General features: G+C 40.0%; 1 protein-coding gene across 1 annotated transcript in view; it reads right to left on the bottom strand.

The window, feature by feature from the left end:
- Nucleotides 1-220: 220 nt before the first annotated feature.
- The window catches only part of CPEB4 (cytoplasmic polyadenylation element binding protein 4), a 76,194-nt gene continuing 56,409 nt past the window's right edge, over nucleotides 221-20,005 (bottom strand). Inside the window, exons 4-9 of the mRNA XM_063120617.1 lie at nucleotides 14,175-14,348; nucleotides 11,241-11,330; nucleotides 10,223-10,341; nucleotides 8,070-8,184; nucleotides 7,636-7,817; nucleotides 221-4,722 (exon numbers count right to left, since the gene is read on the bottom strand). Coding sequence (XP_062976687.1) covers nucleotides 4,495-4,722; nucleotides 7,636-7,817; nucleotides 8,070-8,184; nucleotides 10,223-10,341; nucleotides 11,241-11,330; nucleotides 14,175-14,348 — 908 coding nt within the window. The 3' untranslated portion in view covers nucleotides 221-4,494. The remainder of the gene's footprint in view (nucleotides 4,723-7,635; nucleotides 7,818-8,069; nucleotides 8,185-10,222; nucleotides 10,342-11,240; nucleotides 11,331-14,174; nucleotides 14,349-20,005) is intronic.

Below are 20,005 nucleotides of genomic sequence, written 5' to 3'. Positions count from 1 at the left end.
CTCTATCACACACTGGCCCTTCATAAATAATGGCCTAGACCAGCCTTCCTCAAGCTGGTGCCCTCAATCCAACATTCATGCTGGCTGGGGATGATGGGGATTTTACTCCAATACATCTGGAAAGTTCCGGGTCAGGCTAGACAGACTCTTGACCCAGCCAAAGAGGGGTAGCAGTTATGTCCTGACCCTGAAGAGATGAAAATAACAGACTGAGTAGTCATTGAGTTAAAAGTTTTATTCATTCAACATCTCACATTACAAATATTTAAAAATTATATGCATACTGGTATAAATAGTCATTTGCAAACTATTTAATAACATTAATTTTCCACTAGCACTTCAACAAATGAACTCTCTTAAAAAAGAAACTTGTGTTATAACTTAGAGTAGAACATACAAAAATATGAACTTAAATTGTGAAAATGACTTTAATAAAAAATGAATTACCCTTATTTAAAATGCTATAATAAATACTACAACCTCCCCATACACAGTAAAAACTATATGGAAATTCAGCCAAGTAGTACAAGTAACTGACATACTTAAATAACTTTTCCTTCTGATAATATGAGCATTACATTGGGGGAAAACATATTAGGGATTAGTAAAAACTAGACACCCACTTGCTAAAAGTTTCACTTCCAAAAAATATAACAAAAGAATCTGATGAAAATTATAAAAACTAATTATACTTTAAAATTTAAAAATATAAAAAATAAAACAGTTGAATACAATATTGTCCCAATTCTTACAATGCTATCAATCACAGTAGCTTTAAAATAAGATAATAAAATAAAGCAAATGACCAAAACCTCTTTTATTCCTTTTTTTAAAAAATAATCTCAAATTTACATTAGTAGAAAGATTGATTTCTGATTCTTTTCTTTAGAAACACCAGCAAGAAAGAGGATTTACTAGAACAGTAGAAAATGACATTTTTAAATGTCTGCAATTAAAAACAAAGAATTACACTGCAAAGATCTTCCAGAAGTCTGAAATAAGTATTGCACATAACTTGAAGTTAACTTGCCACAATTCATCACATTCAAGTTTTAAATCACCTTTTAAAACAGAAGGCTTTAACTCTTCAAGAAACAAAAAGGGGTGAATTATCAAGTCTTTCCAACAGCATCCTTATAAAACACTAAAGTCATTCACTGCAAGTTTTAGATTTGCTTTCTGCAGAGGTCTGTGTATGGAGAAGTAGATACTATATACCAAAAAAGCACGGGGCAGTGGGGGTTCCTTTACATATAAAATAATCAGAAACACTTTATTTTACATTGCAAAAATAACCATGTAATTACTCTGTAACTACATTGTAAGTACATGGCCAGTGCCATGCTTGTGAGAGAAAATTACATGCTTGTTTACACCCCTTTAAAATAAAGTGATACCCTAAGATTTTTAAACTAATTACATGTTAGTTATGCTTGGAGTGACATAGCAACTCCACCTCCCATGTAATCAGAAGGACATATTATATTAACACTATTTCGAGTACAGAGTAATATAGATAATCATTTATGCCCTGTAAATTGAAGTGTAACCAAATAATTTGTAAACACGCTTTTCACACAATCACCACAAGTGAATATTAGTAGAATAACATTTTCTTTAATATTAGTCATGCATACTAACATTACATGCCCACCACTGGGCAGGCTTGGGTTTATTTCTTTAAATATGATTTAAAAGAGCAGACACATCTCTGCAAACACCTAACATCAATTTGTTAAGATTAAAAATGGCTAAACATTCACCAAAAAACATCTGCATTTGTGTATTACTTTTAAAAACCTATTAAGAAGCGGTAGACAATTTGGGATGTTACTTTTAAACTTCTACTCTATGCTTATGCATTAAATTTTCAAGGGTCTAAAGACAAACTCTCTCATTTGTCACTTTCATGCTTTTTAAAAATTTCTTTTTAAGTCTCAACTTTACATATAAGTATTTCTTAAATTATATGTACACCAAATACCTGGTGCTGGGCTAAAGATGTTTAAGCAACATGCTTTCTTTTCTCTGCAAATTCTAAAATAGCATTGCCAGTGCACAACATCCATAATTCAAAATGTATGCAGAGCACTGAAATGTATAAAAAGCAGAATATAAGAAAATAAAATTTATTAAAATTATTTATATTAAAAAATGAAGTATATGAAGATCTCTCAGTAATAAAAGTACAAAAAGCTACTCTTTGCAATATGAAAAATTGAGGTATTGCATAAAGAGATATCCCGTCAGTGAAAAGTGTGCCTAAAAATGCTCACTGTTGGAAAAACAAGATATACAAAAGTAGTGCATAACAAATATACATTATGTGCATGACAAAATAAGTTAGCTACAAAAACACTGTACCGAAATTCAGCAGGTCATGTACAAAGGGAAAAAATTATTATTCAAAGCTACTTCTCAAACAGTGTTATTTCTTGTAATGGTAACCCATCTCACCTGTTCACTGGGTAGGATCGGCACAATAAGACACCCCAAGCCACCTACAAGCATTTTAAAAAATTAAAAGGAATATTCCAACTATAATTATGTACTTCAGAGAAAAAGGTCCCTGACAGTCTACAAAAGAGCACTCTCCATTTGCATTTACTGTTGTCAATATTTGCAGGGATTTCATTAAAAGCAGCTCCCTTTCTCTACTTGACGAGTAGACAGCAAATGTCTCCATTTTGACCTTTGGAAAATAACAAGGTATGTTTTATGTATTGGAAATCAAAACTGCTCCTCAAAGATAATTGAGAGGAAAGGAATGGGGAGGGAGAGGGCTTACCGAAGAGTTGCTTTTCTGTAGCTGTGCTAAGGCAAGTCTTTGGTTTAAGAGTCTATGGTGGTACCATGCCAGTTCAGATTGCCAATGGAGTGGGTTGTTTTGCACAGTGCTACAAAGGCATTCATTAAGAGCTGAACACATTCACTCCTCTTCATTTCCTCAGATTTACAGAGCATCAAGTGACTATTTCAAGCCAACCAACCCCACCCCTGTGCCTCACCTTTAACCTGTACTGTGTCCCCACTTATAGTTTAAAGCACCCTATGCATGACTCAGCAACTGGGTACTTTAATGCCCTGTAATTCTTAATTTTCTTTGCTAAATTCCAAAACCAATTCTTTGTTAAGAGTCCCTATACTCACTTGTTCTCTGCTGAAAGACACACATGTTCTTCTTTGCGGATATGCAGACCAATTCATTCAGCCAACAGTGCAAAACATCCCTGGAAACAAACTTCACGTTGCCCTCTTACGCTTTCTATGATACAGCTTCATTAGCAGATTAAAACTCATTTCGCATTCCAGAGTAAGCCCAATAAGCAGCCAAATTTTGATTTGTGTTTTAAGAGTGGATTACTAGTGTTTTAGAGGGGGGAATCAAAATGATAATCTTGAGGTATATCTTTAGGTTCTTGTATTTCATGTCAAAATGGAGAGCAAAAGCTGGCCCCTGATTAACATTAGTACATTAGGATATAGAGTTCTATATAACCATCAAAAATAAAATCTATACATTTGTTCTTCAGGAGAGGACATGCCAGTTCACTAGTTGTCATTACTTTAGCTTTGGTAGGATTTCTAGGGCTGTATTCTGATAATGAAGTTTCTTCTTTAAAAACAACAACAACAAGAACAACAACAAAGAATAAGTGCACTCCCCACCCACCCCCCAGAAGTAAATTGACCCAGGATTTACATTCGGGAACTTTTAAAATGTGATTGCTTGGATGAAGAACACAGATTTAAGCTCTGCCTACTCAATTAGTAAAAGTTTGAATGTGGTGGGAAGTCGGAGGCACGGTGAGACACACAGACTGTGCTAAAAAATTTCGCTTCGGAACCCTTAAATAAAAAATTAACTTAATGCTGCTTTAAACCTTGCTCATGCATTTTTGTTGCTTTAAACATGCTCTTTCCTGTTACTAGGTTAACGGCTAACTGTTTCCATTGCTATAAAATCATAGGCGGCAAGAAAACAGGCTTCCCAGAGGTTTGGGCAGGGAAGGGGAGTCAGTGAGGGAAGGGCAGTTTGGGCAAAGTGTCAGAATAGATTCATAGTGTTCCTATCTCATGGTTACTTTAATAAAAGTATTCTATTGATTTTGTTATTAGCAATAATTTAATTTAAAAAACAAAATACTCTGTCATTTCATTTCTCTTCTCTTAATATTGTTCTCTCTTCCTTCAAGAAAAGATAGCAGGAAAGCAGTGTCCTCTGGATAACTAAAGATAAGAGAACCTGGCTTCCATGCACTGTGTTATCCATATGAAAAGGAGTTCCCAATACAGTTTAATGACAAGATTCTACAAAATACCTATATGGTTATAGGTCATTCTTTTGTTACACTATTGTTAAGTTACAGACTACAACAGTAGGACATGCTATCTTGAATAAGAGAGAAAAGAGGAAGGGAGGGCAAGGGAATCAGGATAACAGAAGAGTGCACTTATTTTGAGGCCTGCATATGAACACGCTGCAGTCTTCACTTAGTTCCAGCGGAATGAAATATGTCTCGGGCGATCTCCTCCCTCTTTCACCAGGGGCTTGTGGAATTCCCTGCCAGCGCGCGAATGGATAGCAGCCCAGCAATATTCACAGTAATACTGCAGACAGGTAACGTTAGCACAGAAAAATGGAGCAAACTTTCCACCACAACGGGCCCCCTGACATTCATCACACAGCTGATCATCCAAGACATATGGCTTAACTTCCACCTGTGTTGAAAGAAGGAGAGAAAGTTTACACTCCTAATGTTTTTTCCTCTTTAGATACCACTGCAACCCAAATGTTAATACAGATGCCTCAATGAATATTCCATTGTGCTATAAGAGCCCTACTGGATAAGTATCCTGCTTGTAACAGTGGCCAACCAGATGCCTCTGGAAAGTCTACAAGGAGGACATGGAAGTCCTGTCCAACATCCTCTGGTATTCAGAAGAACCTTGCCTTTGAACATGCAATGTGTTTAGTGCGACCTGGATTCATATCCCCATTTGGACACAAAGTTAACTGGGTATCCATGCACCAGTCATTATCTCTTAATCTACAGGGCTGCTGTGAAGATAAAATGGGAACGGAGTGTGGGGGAAAGAAAACTATACACTATCCTGAGCTCTATGGAACAACAGGATGAAGGAGAAAAAAGAATAAATTGAATTCCTTTTACTAATAGACACCAACAGACCTATGCTCCATGAATTTACCTAACCCTCTTACAAAACCTAGTTAGTTACTATTACCACATCCTGTGGAAGTGTGCTAGGAGGCACAATATATGCATATAGGACAGGGATGGGCAGCTTGTGGCCCTCCAGATATTTTGTCCTACAACTCCCATGATCCCTCACTATTCACTATAATGGCTAGGGCTGATGGGAGTTGTAGACCCAACATCTGAAAGGCCCCATGTTGCTCACAGGAGATACTTTCCTGGTACTTCTTAGAATGCTTGCAAGCATTACAAAATTGGCTTTTGGTTTCACAACACATACTGTGCAGTAACTGATGTCTAAGGCAGGCATTTGATGAGGGAGAGAGGAAAGAGGAACTCCCAATTATGCAGCATGAAATTTGATTGTGTCCAATTTTTAATCACAATAATAGGGGAGTGTTGATATGCTCCCTTGGATTGGCAACATGTCAAATCAATTTTGATCATGTGAAAGTATTATTAATTAAAGGAACTGAGATGCCCATAAAAACAGGAGGTTCAAATGTTTTGCTAAAATAAAACCTATTCTCATTTAAGACTGGCTTAATTCTCACTACTTGGAGGAGTCTGGAGCTGCAACCTGAATGTTTGTACACAGTTTGTATGCCGTCATCCTCTCTTTCTTTGTATGTTGATATACCGTATTTCTTCAATTCTAAGACGCCATCAATTGTAAGACACACACTAATTTCAGTACCACAAACAGAAAAAAAAGCTTTGATTCAAAGAAATAATAAACACACCCGCGATTCTAAGATGCACTCCATTTTTAGAGATGTTTATATGGGGGGGGGGGGGAGTGTGTCTTAGAATTGAAAAAATACGGTATATCTATATGATTCATGTGATGTACTATGTTGAGCGCAGTGGATATGTGAATTTATAAACATTATATATTGTTTTATAGATTGCCCTGAAGAAGGACCTGTGGGTCTGAAATGTGTTGAAATTATTTTCATTGATTTCATTGCAAATGCCAAATTGTGGATTTCCACACAGTTGAGTGGTATGTTCATAAATTTTGAATTTCAAGAAGATACATTTTCATGAGGGATCAGGGATTTTATAAATATCATGGCAGACAAGCCATATTATGCCCCAAACTGGAACTGTTCATCTAGAGGTTTTCATGTACTGCAGCATGACTGCTGCTATATGCAAGATTCTCTGCATGTGCAACTGCCAAACAGATGACTGGCACTGTTAGCTTTAATGTTAGCTAGATTCATCCTCTCCCCACCCCCCACCCCAGCTGCCAACCCTTCACCCTGTGATTAGTGACCATCATCTGTTCGACCCTGCATCTTTGGCTCCATTCTCCACGGGATAACACACACACAGGTTCTGGACACAGAGATCCAGTGAGGGGAATTGCCTATTCAGCAGACTTCTCTGCACAGGACATAAACTAGAAAGGATCTCCATATGGATCATCCTTACTGAAGGATATGTGCAGAAAGGTTTTTATTCCTCACACAGATTTCAAGCAAGTCCCGTTAGCACCAGTAGGTCTAACCTGCAGGCCAACATTATGCATCAAGAAGTAGAACACAACAGCTCTTCTGAGACTGGAGAAGGAGCAGTCACACAATTCAGTATTCACCCATTGTTTATCCTACCTAAAAAACCAATCAGTTACATCATGACATTCAAATTTTTGAGTCACAGAACCACTGAGGACAAGTTGCCAAATGGCTAGAAAAGAGTAGAACGATGTAACTGTAACGGAGCTCACTTGCAAGATCTTACACAGTGGCAAAATAATGCTACTACCTTATTCCAATTCCTTCCTACCCTGCAAATGAGTATGTCAGTGAACTAAAGGGAAAAGCGAACATTTGTGGCAAAAATATTCTTGCATTTGTTGGCTTAAGTTCCTAGAAATTGTTAAACAGCTAGTTTTAGCATCCACATAAAACTATTACAAAACAAAGTATCTATCTATCTATCTATCTATCTATCTATCTGACCTACACTGAATTAAAGCAGGACTTGTGCAAGAGACTCACAAATCTGGTCAAAATGAATGGAAACAGTGCAACAGTATGCCTTTCACTCTGATAAACCAGTTGACCATTCTACTTCTAAGCACATAGGCGGGGTGAAAGAGAGGCCAGCAGCAAGTCATGCATAGGTAACAGGATAACATTAGGAACACAGGCTTATGCTGTGTTACAGGAAATGTCTCTGGAGGGAACAACTGGTTTAGAAGGTGCCAGCAAAAAGCAAATGTTAAACTAGATATCCCAGTCTCTGGGATGACTGAGCTGTTTTTTAAGTGTTTATCCCAGGAATATCAGGAAGAAAAGATTCTTCATTTAATAAAGCTTTTTCTCCTGCCACACATGGGCACTTACAAGGAAATAAGCTAGCAAAAGAATGCTGAGTAATAAATAGAATGTGCTCCAGCCCTTACCCGTTTATCTATCTCTCCATGTTGCAGCTGAACAAAGCGGGCACTGATAGCAGCTATATAACTCTGTTGATTAGAAAATGCAACACGCCCAGCTCCTTTTGGGTACTTCAGCTCAGGGTCTGTGTCAATTCCAGCATAGCAAACTCCTCCGTACAGCCGGTCCATGATCATTGCAAGCTCCACTAAAATAAAGTAGTAACAAACAATTTACCTAGATATTTTACACACATAAATCCCCTCTCTTTTTAGGCCCCGAGCAAGCATGTTTATTTGTAGTCTTGTATCTGGAAATAACTGGAGTGTCAGCAAAAGTTAAATTTAGCAAGCACTGGCATATTTCTATAACAGAAATACGGACACAATGTTCCCTCACAGCAGTAAGGGAGCTTGGGCAGAATCAACAAGCCATTTTCCTTGATCTTTGCATACTGTACCTGCTCGTAGGGGCCGTGGAACTCCTCCGACAAAAATGGTTTTCCGTGGATCCAGAGGCTGTGAGCCATCCATCACAAAGTCACTATCACTAAGATTCCAAGGCCGGATCTGAACCTATAAGCAGAAAACAAGACTTTATATTCACAATTCAGTTGACAGTTGAAACTGATTATATACACACACATGCACATTATTAGCCACCACACAGTTTTCCCTGTAGTATAGAGACATTTTTTATTCCTGTCTGGTCAACCCATCCACTGGCTTTTAAAGCCTGTTTTATTAGAAGCCATTTTAATCAAGCCAAGCACTAGCACAGTCAGATTACCACATTATGAAACTTATAGCAGGAACACCAAAGGCTACTGCAATGGGTTGAGGGCATGCATGAAGCAACCAGCTTACAATGCCTGCAAAACTGTTTAAGAAAGTGTCATTTCCCCATGCTCCTTACCCCTAAGTAGCAAGAAAAGTACTGCAAGGGTCTTCAGAGCAATGCCTCTCACAATACTGATCAGCTGTTAGGCAAGGTGCGAGCAGAAGGAAAGGGGGTTCTTGGAATCAGCCCAGGAATTTTGTCCCACAATCGTAAATATAGGATCAGTGTGACGAGGTTGGCAATCAGAAGCTCCTTAAAAACCATTCTGTTAATTGGGAAGAGGGTCGCAAAGCTGAGTCCAAGTACTGCATTGGCCTTGCCCTGCAGGAGAACTGATCAAGGCTGTGCTGCTGTCCAGCCTAGACTATTCTGTAAGAATTGGAATGGCGATAGTGGAGATAAAGCCTCCTGTCATATATCAGTGTTAGTAGCTTCTAGGTTTGGCGCAAACACGAATTGTAAGGCTCAAAAATAACTGAGGACCATCTGAGCCAATCCCTGTGTGTGTTTTAAATCAGAATGGTTTATAACTAAATATGCATGTCTTCCTCTTCTTCCTCCAGCCCTGATTAAGTCACATTATCTTGATGAGTGCCCACTGCAAGCAAACAGAACAAACAAGATGCCTGCCCAATTTGAAGAATAATTTAAAATTAGAAAATGGTTGATCCAAATTGTTAGCTGCCTTGAATATTTATATATGACGGTAGAGTAAAAACCTTCTTTAAAACCCCTAGCAAAAATAATCTAATTTGGATGGCTCAGATGAGTTAAGCCACACAATACATGAAAAGACCAAAAATAAAACTAGTCACTAACTAATCTTACCAAGAAATCTCTTCCTCATGACCAACTATGGCAATCCATTAGACCTGAACAACAGCTAAGACCTGTCTGATATTCACTTCTCCCTTATTTGTATCGTATTTTTAAGCCACCTATTTTCCTAAAGGGTATTATCACAATCTACACAAGATTCTATGTCAGTGCCAGCATTATTCCACTATCTCAGCAACACATTTACTTTTATTAAGAAATCATAACTTGCTCCTGGTAAGCAGGGCCTTATCCAAACCTGCAAATCGCTCTTACAGTTACCACAGCATAAGCCTTTAATCCGTTATTGTAGCCTTCCTCAACCTGATGCCCTCCAGAAGTGCTGGACTACAACTCCCATCAGTCTTTGCCAGTATAGCCAGTGTTGAAGCCCAACACATCAGAAGGGCACTAGGTTGGGGAAGGATGCATTATTGCATGAAGCCTTCTGAGCACTGGTATGTCTCCAAGGAGATCAAGATAAATGCAAGGTTGGTGGCTGGTGCCTATTGGGACCAGTAAATTAGAGGGCAGGGTCACCGAAGATCACACCACCTATCCACACATATACACCCACACATTCCATATCCATCCACACACAGAGAGACACACCCATATGCTAAATAACCCAGAATGGCATGACCAGAAGTACTATTATGACAACAGAAGTGGTTCACATTAACCAATGGCATCCACTCAAGTGTGTGGAACCATAGTGGCATAGGAGGTCCCTGAACCTGTAATTGCTTATTGTCTTCTGTATAATATCTGGCATTCTATACTTTAGGGAAATAATCACATATCTCACACTGTCAATCCATAGCAAAAGGCATCCAAGTACACCTTTAGTGAAAAACAATAGAAATACGTGGTCACAGAGTATGAGAATAGTACTTAAGCAGCCATTTTCTATCTAGATTTTCTACCAAATTATTGATATACGACCATTCCACCTACCGGTTTGTCTTTAATTGTGGGACTGGAAACACACAGGTAGAGTTTTCCATCCTCTTCAATACATGCATCAATCAAAGCCTGTACAGAGCTTTCATCTTGAAACAGCAAAAATGCATATCCTAGATAAAAAATGCAAAAATTCAGTGGGATTCTAGGAGTTGACATTATCTATTCCTTTTATAAAAAAAATATGTGCAGTTGGGCTGTACATAACTACGAAAATCTAAAGGGAAGTGAGCAGATACTTAGGATATATGGAGTCTTTTTGGAGGAGAAGTAGGAAAAGGTCTGATCTAAGCAAAATGCTGCTATTAACAAGGTAGAGAGTAAACTACAAGAGTCAAGGCTTTCTCCATAATGGTGTTTAATCTGAATGCTGCTTTACTGGTGAACTCCCTATACAATATATGTTATAGCCCAGCCTTCACCAACCTGGCACCTTCCAGATGTATTGAACTACAACTCCCATCATCCCCAGCCATCATGGGAATTGTAGTCCAACATATCTGGAGGCTGCCAGGCTGGGGGAGGTTCTTGTAGCCCATGCACTTTATCATTCACTATGAAAGATGAAGTGAAACAAGGAACTGAAGAGAGTAAAATAAAAGGAAGTATTGAGAAGGACATAGGAAAGGAAACTTGATAAAACTATAGCTATAGAGATCACTTTATCTACAACTTAATTGCAATGCCTGAAGTATAACAGGTATTATGGTGAAAGCAGCAACGTAGAACAGTTTCAAACAAAAACAAAGGTGACAAATTAAAATGCAAAAAAGGCATTCTAATCTACAACACACTAAGATAATGCACGTATGGCAGTAAAATCAGTGTGTGTACAGGACAGTGTGCTGGATCTGGACCGGAAAGAGCTCGGTTCAAAACCAAGCTCATCCATGAAGCTCACTAAGTGAAGTGGAACAAGTCACCATCTCTCAGCCTGGCTCACAGAGGGTTCATTTATTGACTGAAAAAGGTGCAAGATATAAAAGGTGACCAACAAAATGATCATCCTTACCTTTGGGAGGAAAATAGGACTTGCTTTCAGCCTTGTGCGGCCAATCCACAATCAATGGACCAAAGCGACGAAAGCTAGCTGTGATCTCATCTGCAGATTTGGGGGGGGGGGGAAGAGAGAGAGAGAGAGAGAGAGAGAGAGAGAGAGAGAACAAGCGGAAAATACCTTAACACACTGATTCAAAAGCAAACCCTGCCCTAAGTAAAGCTATTTCAGGTAATATGGTAATAATAATATGGTCTAACCTACAAGTATTTTAGGCCACCCTAACAGATTGAGACAGCTGATATTGTCCAAAGGAATGGCTTGTCAAGTCAAAACATAGGTTTAATAATGAAGAAAACAGTGGAGATATCAAAGCTGTGCCTTTTCAGTTACAAAGAAAGTTTTGCAGCAGCCCACTCAAAGGAATGAAATCACTAAATCTAAACAGCTACCACATCCTAGCTCGAGGCATTCTCCCACAGATAGCGTGCAGAGTCTGAATCAGAGTGCTGAGCAGTATGCTCTGCAAGCTGCCTTCCAAAAGGCTGGGAGAAAGGGAAAAGAGTATCACACGGTCTAGTCATGCCTACTGCTCACATCACATGCTGAAGCCACATCTGGGCACATTATCTGAGCTTGACCTCAGACTAGCTTCAGCAGTGCTTGCAGAAAGCGGTTATGTAATCGCTAGAGAGACGAGGATGCAGGCGGTATTGTCCACAGCACATTAGCAGAAAAGCAAATGCTGCAGCCATTTCAAAGCCTCCTTCCATTTCAAAACTCAGCTCAGGTGACTTGCACACTGGCTAATGTTACAAAAATCTAACTGCTGCATGGGCTCTTTTTATGAGCAGAATGGAATTCTTCCACTCAGACTAAACATGAAAGGAAGCTCACGATTAAAGCTATTTCAAGAAAAGGGAAATGTAACGCTCATAATTAACACAGTATCTGGACAATAAAAAGTACTTGATCTGCCCTTCCTCCATTTATTTACTGTTTTACTTAAATCCACATCCCACACCCCAAGCTAATCTCTAGATTTTCACACACTCTGCATTACTTTCCCCAAAATACTTCCGTTGGAAGACAGTGATCTTTGACCTGATCACAAGCCTCCCAGATTCCTTCATCTGCATGCAAGCAATAGGGTTGCTCAATGTGGGGAAAAAGAGGGAAGAGATTGTGCATGATTGCAGTTAAACAGGAACTTGAAAATACCAGAACTTGAAAAAATAATATTTTAGGGGTAGATATGCCTAAGAAATTTCTTTAAACTATAACATTCCTTTAAAAAGAAAGCCTTGTTTGTTCTTCTAGCTAATTGCCACAAACAATGTAAGGATAATCCATTTACCTAGCATAGTTTCAAATTAAAACATACACTGCAGTCACTCTCAGCTACCGGTCACCCACGGTGTAGTGGTGAATTTTGAAGTGCAGGCACTTATCATGACAGCTCTCATAGCCCCACACCCCAGGACAGTCCAACAAATCAGTTCTAGCAGTTCTCATCTCCACCAGGAACTGATCTTTTGTAAAGCTCATGGGTCTTAACTGCCCATTCAAGACCAAGGCACCCAATAATATTTTGCATTACAACATGGAACAATATATTATTGCTGGGGAAATTCCTTTCCCTCCAGCTACTCTGAGGATTGCAACTAAGCTCAGAGGGAACAAGGGACTGAGGGGTGTGTGTGTGCGAGTGGCAGATGATGTCAGAGACACTGTTAATAATAAAAAAAGTGCTGGTATTGCATCCCTGGGAGCCCTAGCTCCACTACGCCACTGCTGGCCACATCCCCAGCAGTGTTCCCAGGGCCGGTGCTAACAGAGGCCACTCAGGCGGCCGCCTAGAGCGCCAAGCTAAGAGGGGCGCCGGGCAGAGTGCAGCACTCACGCGCGTTGGCTGTGAGCTGGACCAGCCTGAGGATTCAGCTGGGCCTGGGAGGGCGAGATGGCGCCCCGCCCCCGCCCAGCCGAAGCGAAGCCAGGGACGCTGGGGTGGGGGTGGGGCGGCTCCACGTTTGGACTTCTGGACCGCGTCCGGAAGAGAGAGAGAGAGAGAATGTATGGGTGAATGGGGTGCATGGGGTCTTTGAGTGAATGCATGTGTTCATGCGTGTGTTTGTTTGGAGTGAGTGATGCTGAGTGTGCGTGTGTTGTGGGGGATGTGAGTTGTGGGGGATGATTTGGAGGTGATATTCCTACTAAATAATGCATTTTAGACCCATAGACGTTCCTTTCCCATTTGTTTGCTATAACTGGCATGACGTATTTCCTGCGCTTTAAAATAAATTTAGCAGTTTCAAGTTTTGTGCTTCTTATTTTTTCTAGGAAACATATGTCCTTAAAATTCAAAGTTGGCATTTTGGGGTGGGGGGGGCGAAAGTAGCTCACCTTGCCTAGGGCGCAAAATAGTCTGGCACCAGCCCTGAGTGTTCCTTATATTTAAATGGGCTTTTAAATCATTCATCCCCCTCCCCTTGAAATATATAGTGGTTGCAAAGAGGTATTGCTTCCTTAAATACCTGAAGCATTGCATTCAACTTCTAAGTCAGACACTGACCTAAATGTGTACCAATATTAATGTCTTTAACATGAAGTCTTAAGCACAGCCAACTCCAAAATAAAAGACCTTCATAAAGAGTTTTATGATGTCATTCTGCATAATATCCAACTAACTGAAGTAGGTGGAGAGGAAACTTATCACATGAACTGCTCAGCTCATAACTCCTTATCCTCACAGTTCATAACCCAGCAGCTTGTGTGTTTGGCAGCTCATGCTTTAGGTAATTATTTCCACAGGCTAAAAAAACTGCACAGTCAGGAGATGCGAAGGCTGCAACCTGAGATACTTATTCTTCTCCCCTCCCCCATGTCACAATTAACTCTGGCACTTGTTTGGTGTGGGGTGTTCTTGGCTATATTGCTATCCAAGTATACCTTCGTCAATATCGGGTGGCAAACCACCTACAAACACCTTGCGGGAGTACCGTTCCACGCGCTCGCCATTCTGGTGGGAGAAGCAGTGTGGCGATCCCAAGCCACTATGGAGAGTCTGATCCCCACGTCCATCATCCAGAAACCCATCTTCCATTGGGAACAGTGAGGACTGACCTACAACGGAAAAGACAACAACAAAAAATTCAAAACATACAACAGAAGAACATTTTATTTTTTTCATATTTTTTCCAAATTGCAATAATTATTTGATTAATATCAATTGCTACATCAGCAGTGTCACTGCATTTCCCCACTAAAATCATGAATAAAAATAACATTGACAACATGTTTTTCCTATTCCTACAGCCTGACATCTTGGTACACAAAGACCCATTATTAATTACGCAGATGCACATTACCCAATACCAACTAAATTACACTGTACAGGAGAACAGAATTTTATTATTTTTAAGGGTAAACTATTCCAAACTCTCTATAGCCAAGAATCACTTAATTCTGTTCCAATCACAGAGACTAATCTTTTACTAAATATGTGCCTTAGAAATACTATAGAAAATGCATTAAAAATCACTCCCAGTGCCTTTCCCCAATGTCAAATAAAAAATAAATAAATGTGACATTACAAGTTGTGGATTTTTTGCCACATCCATAGGGCTGCATAGTTCAAATTAAATATCGTGCACCTAGTTTATATTTAGATCTCACAGCCACCGTCTGACAAAAGCAATAAAGATATTCTACCAAACAAAAAACCACTCAGCAATAAAATAAAATCCTAAAATAATTCAGCCTTACTTCTTACTGAGGTGGCAAACTAGTGATGTCGCAATACTTGTACTTCATACTTATTCATAAGTTTCATGGGTCTCATAATACTGGGTAGCCACTGTGGTGTAGTGGTTAGAGCAGCCCTCCCCAATCTGGTGACCTCCAGACGATTTGGATTTCAACTCCAATCAGCCCCAGCCAGCAATGCTGGGAGTTGTAGTCCAAAATATCTGGAAGATACCAGATTGGAAAAGGCTGGGTTAGTGTCTTGGACTTGCTGGAGAGACCCAGGTTCTAATCCCTAATCTGTGTGTCCTTGGACCAGTCACTAATGATTGCTCAGCTTCTTATACTTCACAGGGTCGTTGCAAGGATAAAATGGAGAGGGGTGGAAGAACTAAGTATACCTCCTCAAGCTCCTTGGAGCAAAGGTGGGACAGAGATGTAATACTTGCCTCAACCAATACCTTAATAATTTTATGAATATTTATCTCCATCTTGGATTTTAAATCTGATCAATTCCACTCACATCAAACCAGCCCCCAAACTCCCACCCACTCTTCCCTTTCTAACACACCAACTGATCCCCACATACCATTCCCTTCAACCCCTCTGATGGTGTCAGCAAGCTGTAGGGCAGGGATACAGAGCCTCCAGCGAGGGGGCCAAATCTAGTCCTCCATGGTTCCCCTGATGGCCACACCTCCTTTCTGTGACCACCAATTATTTGGTGGTTTTACAGCTTTTATGCAGTTTTTTCCCCATCCTCAAAAGTTGACATGCCTCTCCTAAGGCTTAGTTTCTGGCAATAAGAGCTTTAAGCTAAAATAAGTTGGTATTTTGGGCCCTGTCCTTTTGCTCTGGCTCCACCCATCATTGGAAGGCGGCTCCAGAGAGCTTCCTCTAAATAGAACTGTACCTTCAAGCTGAAAGAGGTTCAACACCCTTGCTGCAGGGTACGGCAAGGATGGAAGTCTCTCCCTTTCTCACTCTGGCACCTACACTGTTTAGCCACCCCAGAAAACAGGGTGTGTGGGTTTTGTTGTTATTGTTGCTGTTGTTTCAAGGGCTACCAACATTGCCCTTGGGAAATCGACATTTCCCACGAGCTACTTCAGCCTATCCAGGCATCAGAAAAGGAAAAAAATTGTAATGTCTCTCTGCTTTCCCTCTCCCTACAACTTGCCGCTGCTACTGCCAGAGCCTGACGACCACCAGAATCCTAAAAATGGGGGAGGGATTTGTGGGCTTCAAGGTGGAGGGAATTCAAGTTGGCTCAGAAATGAGCCAGGGAATCCCCAATGTTTGGGTAAGTAGCTCAGCTTATTTCCAGTCTAACCTCACATGAGCCAGTGGGGTTCACCCATCACTAGTCTGAACTGTGCCACTGCAGACTACAGATGAGGGTAAGGGTCATAATCGACCCTCTCTTGGAGTCTGAAGTGGTCAGGCCAGACCGAGATTTACCACCTCAGAGAGAACTGGGCCATGGGTGGCTTTGTCTTTTGACAGTAACTGTTACCCCTGACATTACACAAGCCTAGTTCATGGATTGTCTAGGAAAGTCATGTTGCCAGTACTCTTCCGCTGTTTATTCTGTAAGGTGCCCCTTGCTATGGTACTTATGTAAACTGCTAGAAAGATGTTTGTTTTACACCCAATTAACATATATATGGACAAAACTGATCACAGAGTAGAAACAACTTACATTTCCAGCTCGTTTCTACTTCAATTTAGATTAATGATCACAATGAAGAAAAAATGTGTTAAAATCCCTTAAAACTTTTTTAAGAATCACCACACTGTAGTTTTATTTAGAGTACATCAAGACAGTTGAAAATATATCAACTTAAGAGTTTTAAAATGTGGCTTTGCAAGTCACGCCGTATATATTTAATATGGAAAGCTGAACATGTCACCATTCTCTAGTAAAAGTAGGCACAAACAACTCTGAAATTCTGACACTATATATAGCATGGTGACACTTTCAGCGTGCACACTCAGTGTGAGCATTCAACAACAAGGGCAGCAACAAAAGTGCCACAGGCTCCTTTCCACATGCGAAGCGGCAATTTCAGGAAGTCATCTCCTGAAGTCATAGTGCTTGGCTGAAGAGCTAATGGGCAGTAAAGCAGAAGATCCCTCTCCTCCTGCACAAGCCCGTCTCTCTGAGAAAATAGCTAGGACTACGAAGGGCTGAGACATGTCTCCCCCCATCACATCTAACATGACAACATTCAAGTCTCTAATACAGACTTTACAATTTACCAGTTTAACCACAAACTACCAAAAACAACTTCTGCTTAGAAGACGAGCACAACAGTACCAACCACACTTTCATTATCTCCATTCTAGAACACTTGTGTTTTCCTCTAAAATAATGGTCTGAAAACCACTGAGAGGGATCAATCCTCAACAATATCAATATTTTGAACCAGAGCTCCACAGAACCCCCTTTTTTTAGTATTATCGCCCTTAACGATGCTCCCCTACTGTTGGAGAATTTTTTAAATAGCAATTTCCCCACCCCAAGCCAGGCAGTGTTGAGGAAGCTAGCAAAGTGGTATGTGTCTATGGTTATTGACTCTGCATGCATATTTACAGGATGCATTCCTAGCAATGTGGTTTTAGCATTCCATAGATATTAAAAAGCACCTAAGTGACTTAATTGTCAGGTTCTGTTTTCACAAATGACATAAAACTCCCCCAAACCTCAAATTATGATCCTGCTAGCACCCTCAAGACAGCTCCACGATGAAGAGCCCTTCAAAACAGACAGGTATAGTTCTAAGGCTCCAGGCACCACTCAGATGCAGAGAGCTGTAGCTCAATCACAGAAGAGAGCCAGATTAGTAATCCAACTCCACAGGAGCACACTACTTTGGCAGTATCAAACCGCCAATGTCAGAGTGCTCAACAACTCAACGAGTGTGAAAAACATGGCCTTCCCCAATAGCATGATGGAGCTTTGGAACAAAGCTAATGCTAACAATTGCAGTGGATCATGGAAAAAGTCACCTTTAGAGGTGAAAAAAAGACCTGGGAGTCCAAGTCATTTAGGTGCTTCTCTAGATAACACCACCACCACACACACTGTCAAACCTATCCTAAAGAAGAAGAAGTTCCAATCTACTTTGTAGAAAGACTGCTTGATAACCCCTTGCTCCCATGATGTGATATAATTATACCAGTTCTGCCTTGATGGTCTTATTTTGGGAGACACTACATTCAGTTATTAAAGGTTACCACAGCATGCAAATTGAGGAAGCCTGGCTTTTAAAAAAAATGCTTCTAGTATTCCTAACAGAAGCAGCTTGTGCATTAGCTGTGCCATGAGACATTTTAAACATCAGAAAATTAAAGAGGAATGTTGTTACCTCGCCTTCTCCCATATGTCCTTGCTGCATGTCAAATAAGAAGAAAAACAACCTTTCAAAACATTGTTAAAAGTATATATTGTTTCATCTCCTTCATGGTAGCTCAGTGGTAGCTCAAGCTTCAGTGCACTGCAGATCATGAAAAAACAAAAACAAAAAACCTTCCACCAATACCACATCTTTTGTTATTGGGTATACAACAATGTAATAGAAGCTAGCAAAGAGATCTAATATGGAAAACTCTATCTTTAGCTGCTTTGTGCTCAATAGTGCACCCTGTGGATCTGCAACTTTATTAGTAATTACTGTTTCTCTCACGTTGCTAAGACACTGCATCCGTTGACTCTGATCCTACCATTCTACATGTTTTCTAAGCATTGTGCATTTTCATTTCATGAACCAACCTCTTCAGTTAAAAATTTACACAGGGAAAACTATTACCATGAAGCCAAAGGTAGGAAGGTCAATGCCTAGGGGCCTACAACTCCTGGTTTAGCCAGCATCTAGCAAGTCCTTTTGTAAGCACATTATCCATAGGGCCATATCATTAAAGAGCTCTGTAAATTAGAAACAATGCATCAGAACTGGCTGTTTTCTAGCTACATCTCTGGGACTCCCCTTAGTTTGCTACTTCTAAGCTTTGACTGGCCATGGAGAATAAATTGCTCCTACTCTCTAGCTGATGCCCCTAACTAATGGGCACACACTCAATGATGCCAATTAAGAAAAGAAAGGGGAAAAAATACAGAGATGCTACAGCCTTGTTAAAAAGCTTTCAAACATCAGCACATGCTTCATGCACAAAGCAATACCCAACAATGGTTCTCTTTTACCTACGAAATTCACTAACAGGATTTCCCCTTCTAATTTGCAGAACAAGTGATTAGCACCTTATATCCTAACGTCCTCTCTAACTATGAGGAGCTATACAACAGAACTCACAATCTACTATTTAAGAATGACTTGCATGAACTTTGAGAAATTATAAGCATTTCAACAACAGAAAGAAAAAAGAATCCCCTCCAACATCTTTTCTTCAGATAGCTTGGGGCCAGGCTATCTGAAGGAACGCCTCCTCCCATATGTACAAGGTCATCCTCAGGGATCCTTCTCCATGAGCCCCTGCCAAAGGAAGTAAGGCAGGTGGCTACCAGGAGGACGGCCTTCTCTGCTGTGGCACCCCGGCTGTGAAATGAGCTCCCTAAGGAGGTTCGCTTGGCATCTACACCATATTCTTTCAGACGCCAGTTGAAGACCTTTTTATTCTCACAACATTTTAACAGTCTATAAATTCAATTATAACTTTGCTGTTTAAAATTTGTATTTAAAATTTGTATTTCTACACTGCTGCTGATTTTATCCTGGTTGTATTTTTATATTGTATTTTATATCATGTTTTATACTGTTTGTTTTATACTTTATAATGTTTTTAATTTTTATGAACTGCCCAGGTAGCTTTGGCTATTGGGCGGTATAAAAATGCAATAAATAATTATGTAAATAAATAAAACATGTGTTGCCTTCATTCCAAACATCACTGCTCCAAAAAATTTATTTGTCCACCTCTCCACCTTTCTCTTTCTTTCCACAGACCTTCAGACAAAGTGGGATGCCCCTCAGCCTGTGATGTCTGATTGTACAATCAGGGGCAAAACAGCAGTGTAC

Source organism: Elgaria multicarinata, chromosome 3 (assembly GCF_023053635.1).
Source record: "Elgaria multicarinata webbii isolate HBS135686 ecotype San Diego chromosome 3, rElgMul1.1.pri, whole genome shotgun sequence".
NCBI classification, from domain to species: domain Eukaryota; kingdom Metazoa; phylum Chordata; class Lepidosauria; order Squamata; family Anguidae; genus Elgaria; species Elgaria multicarinata.
This window is presented reverse-complemented; position numbering and strand designations above follow the sequence as displayed.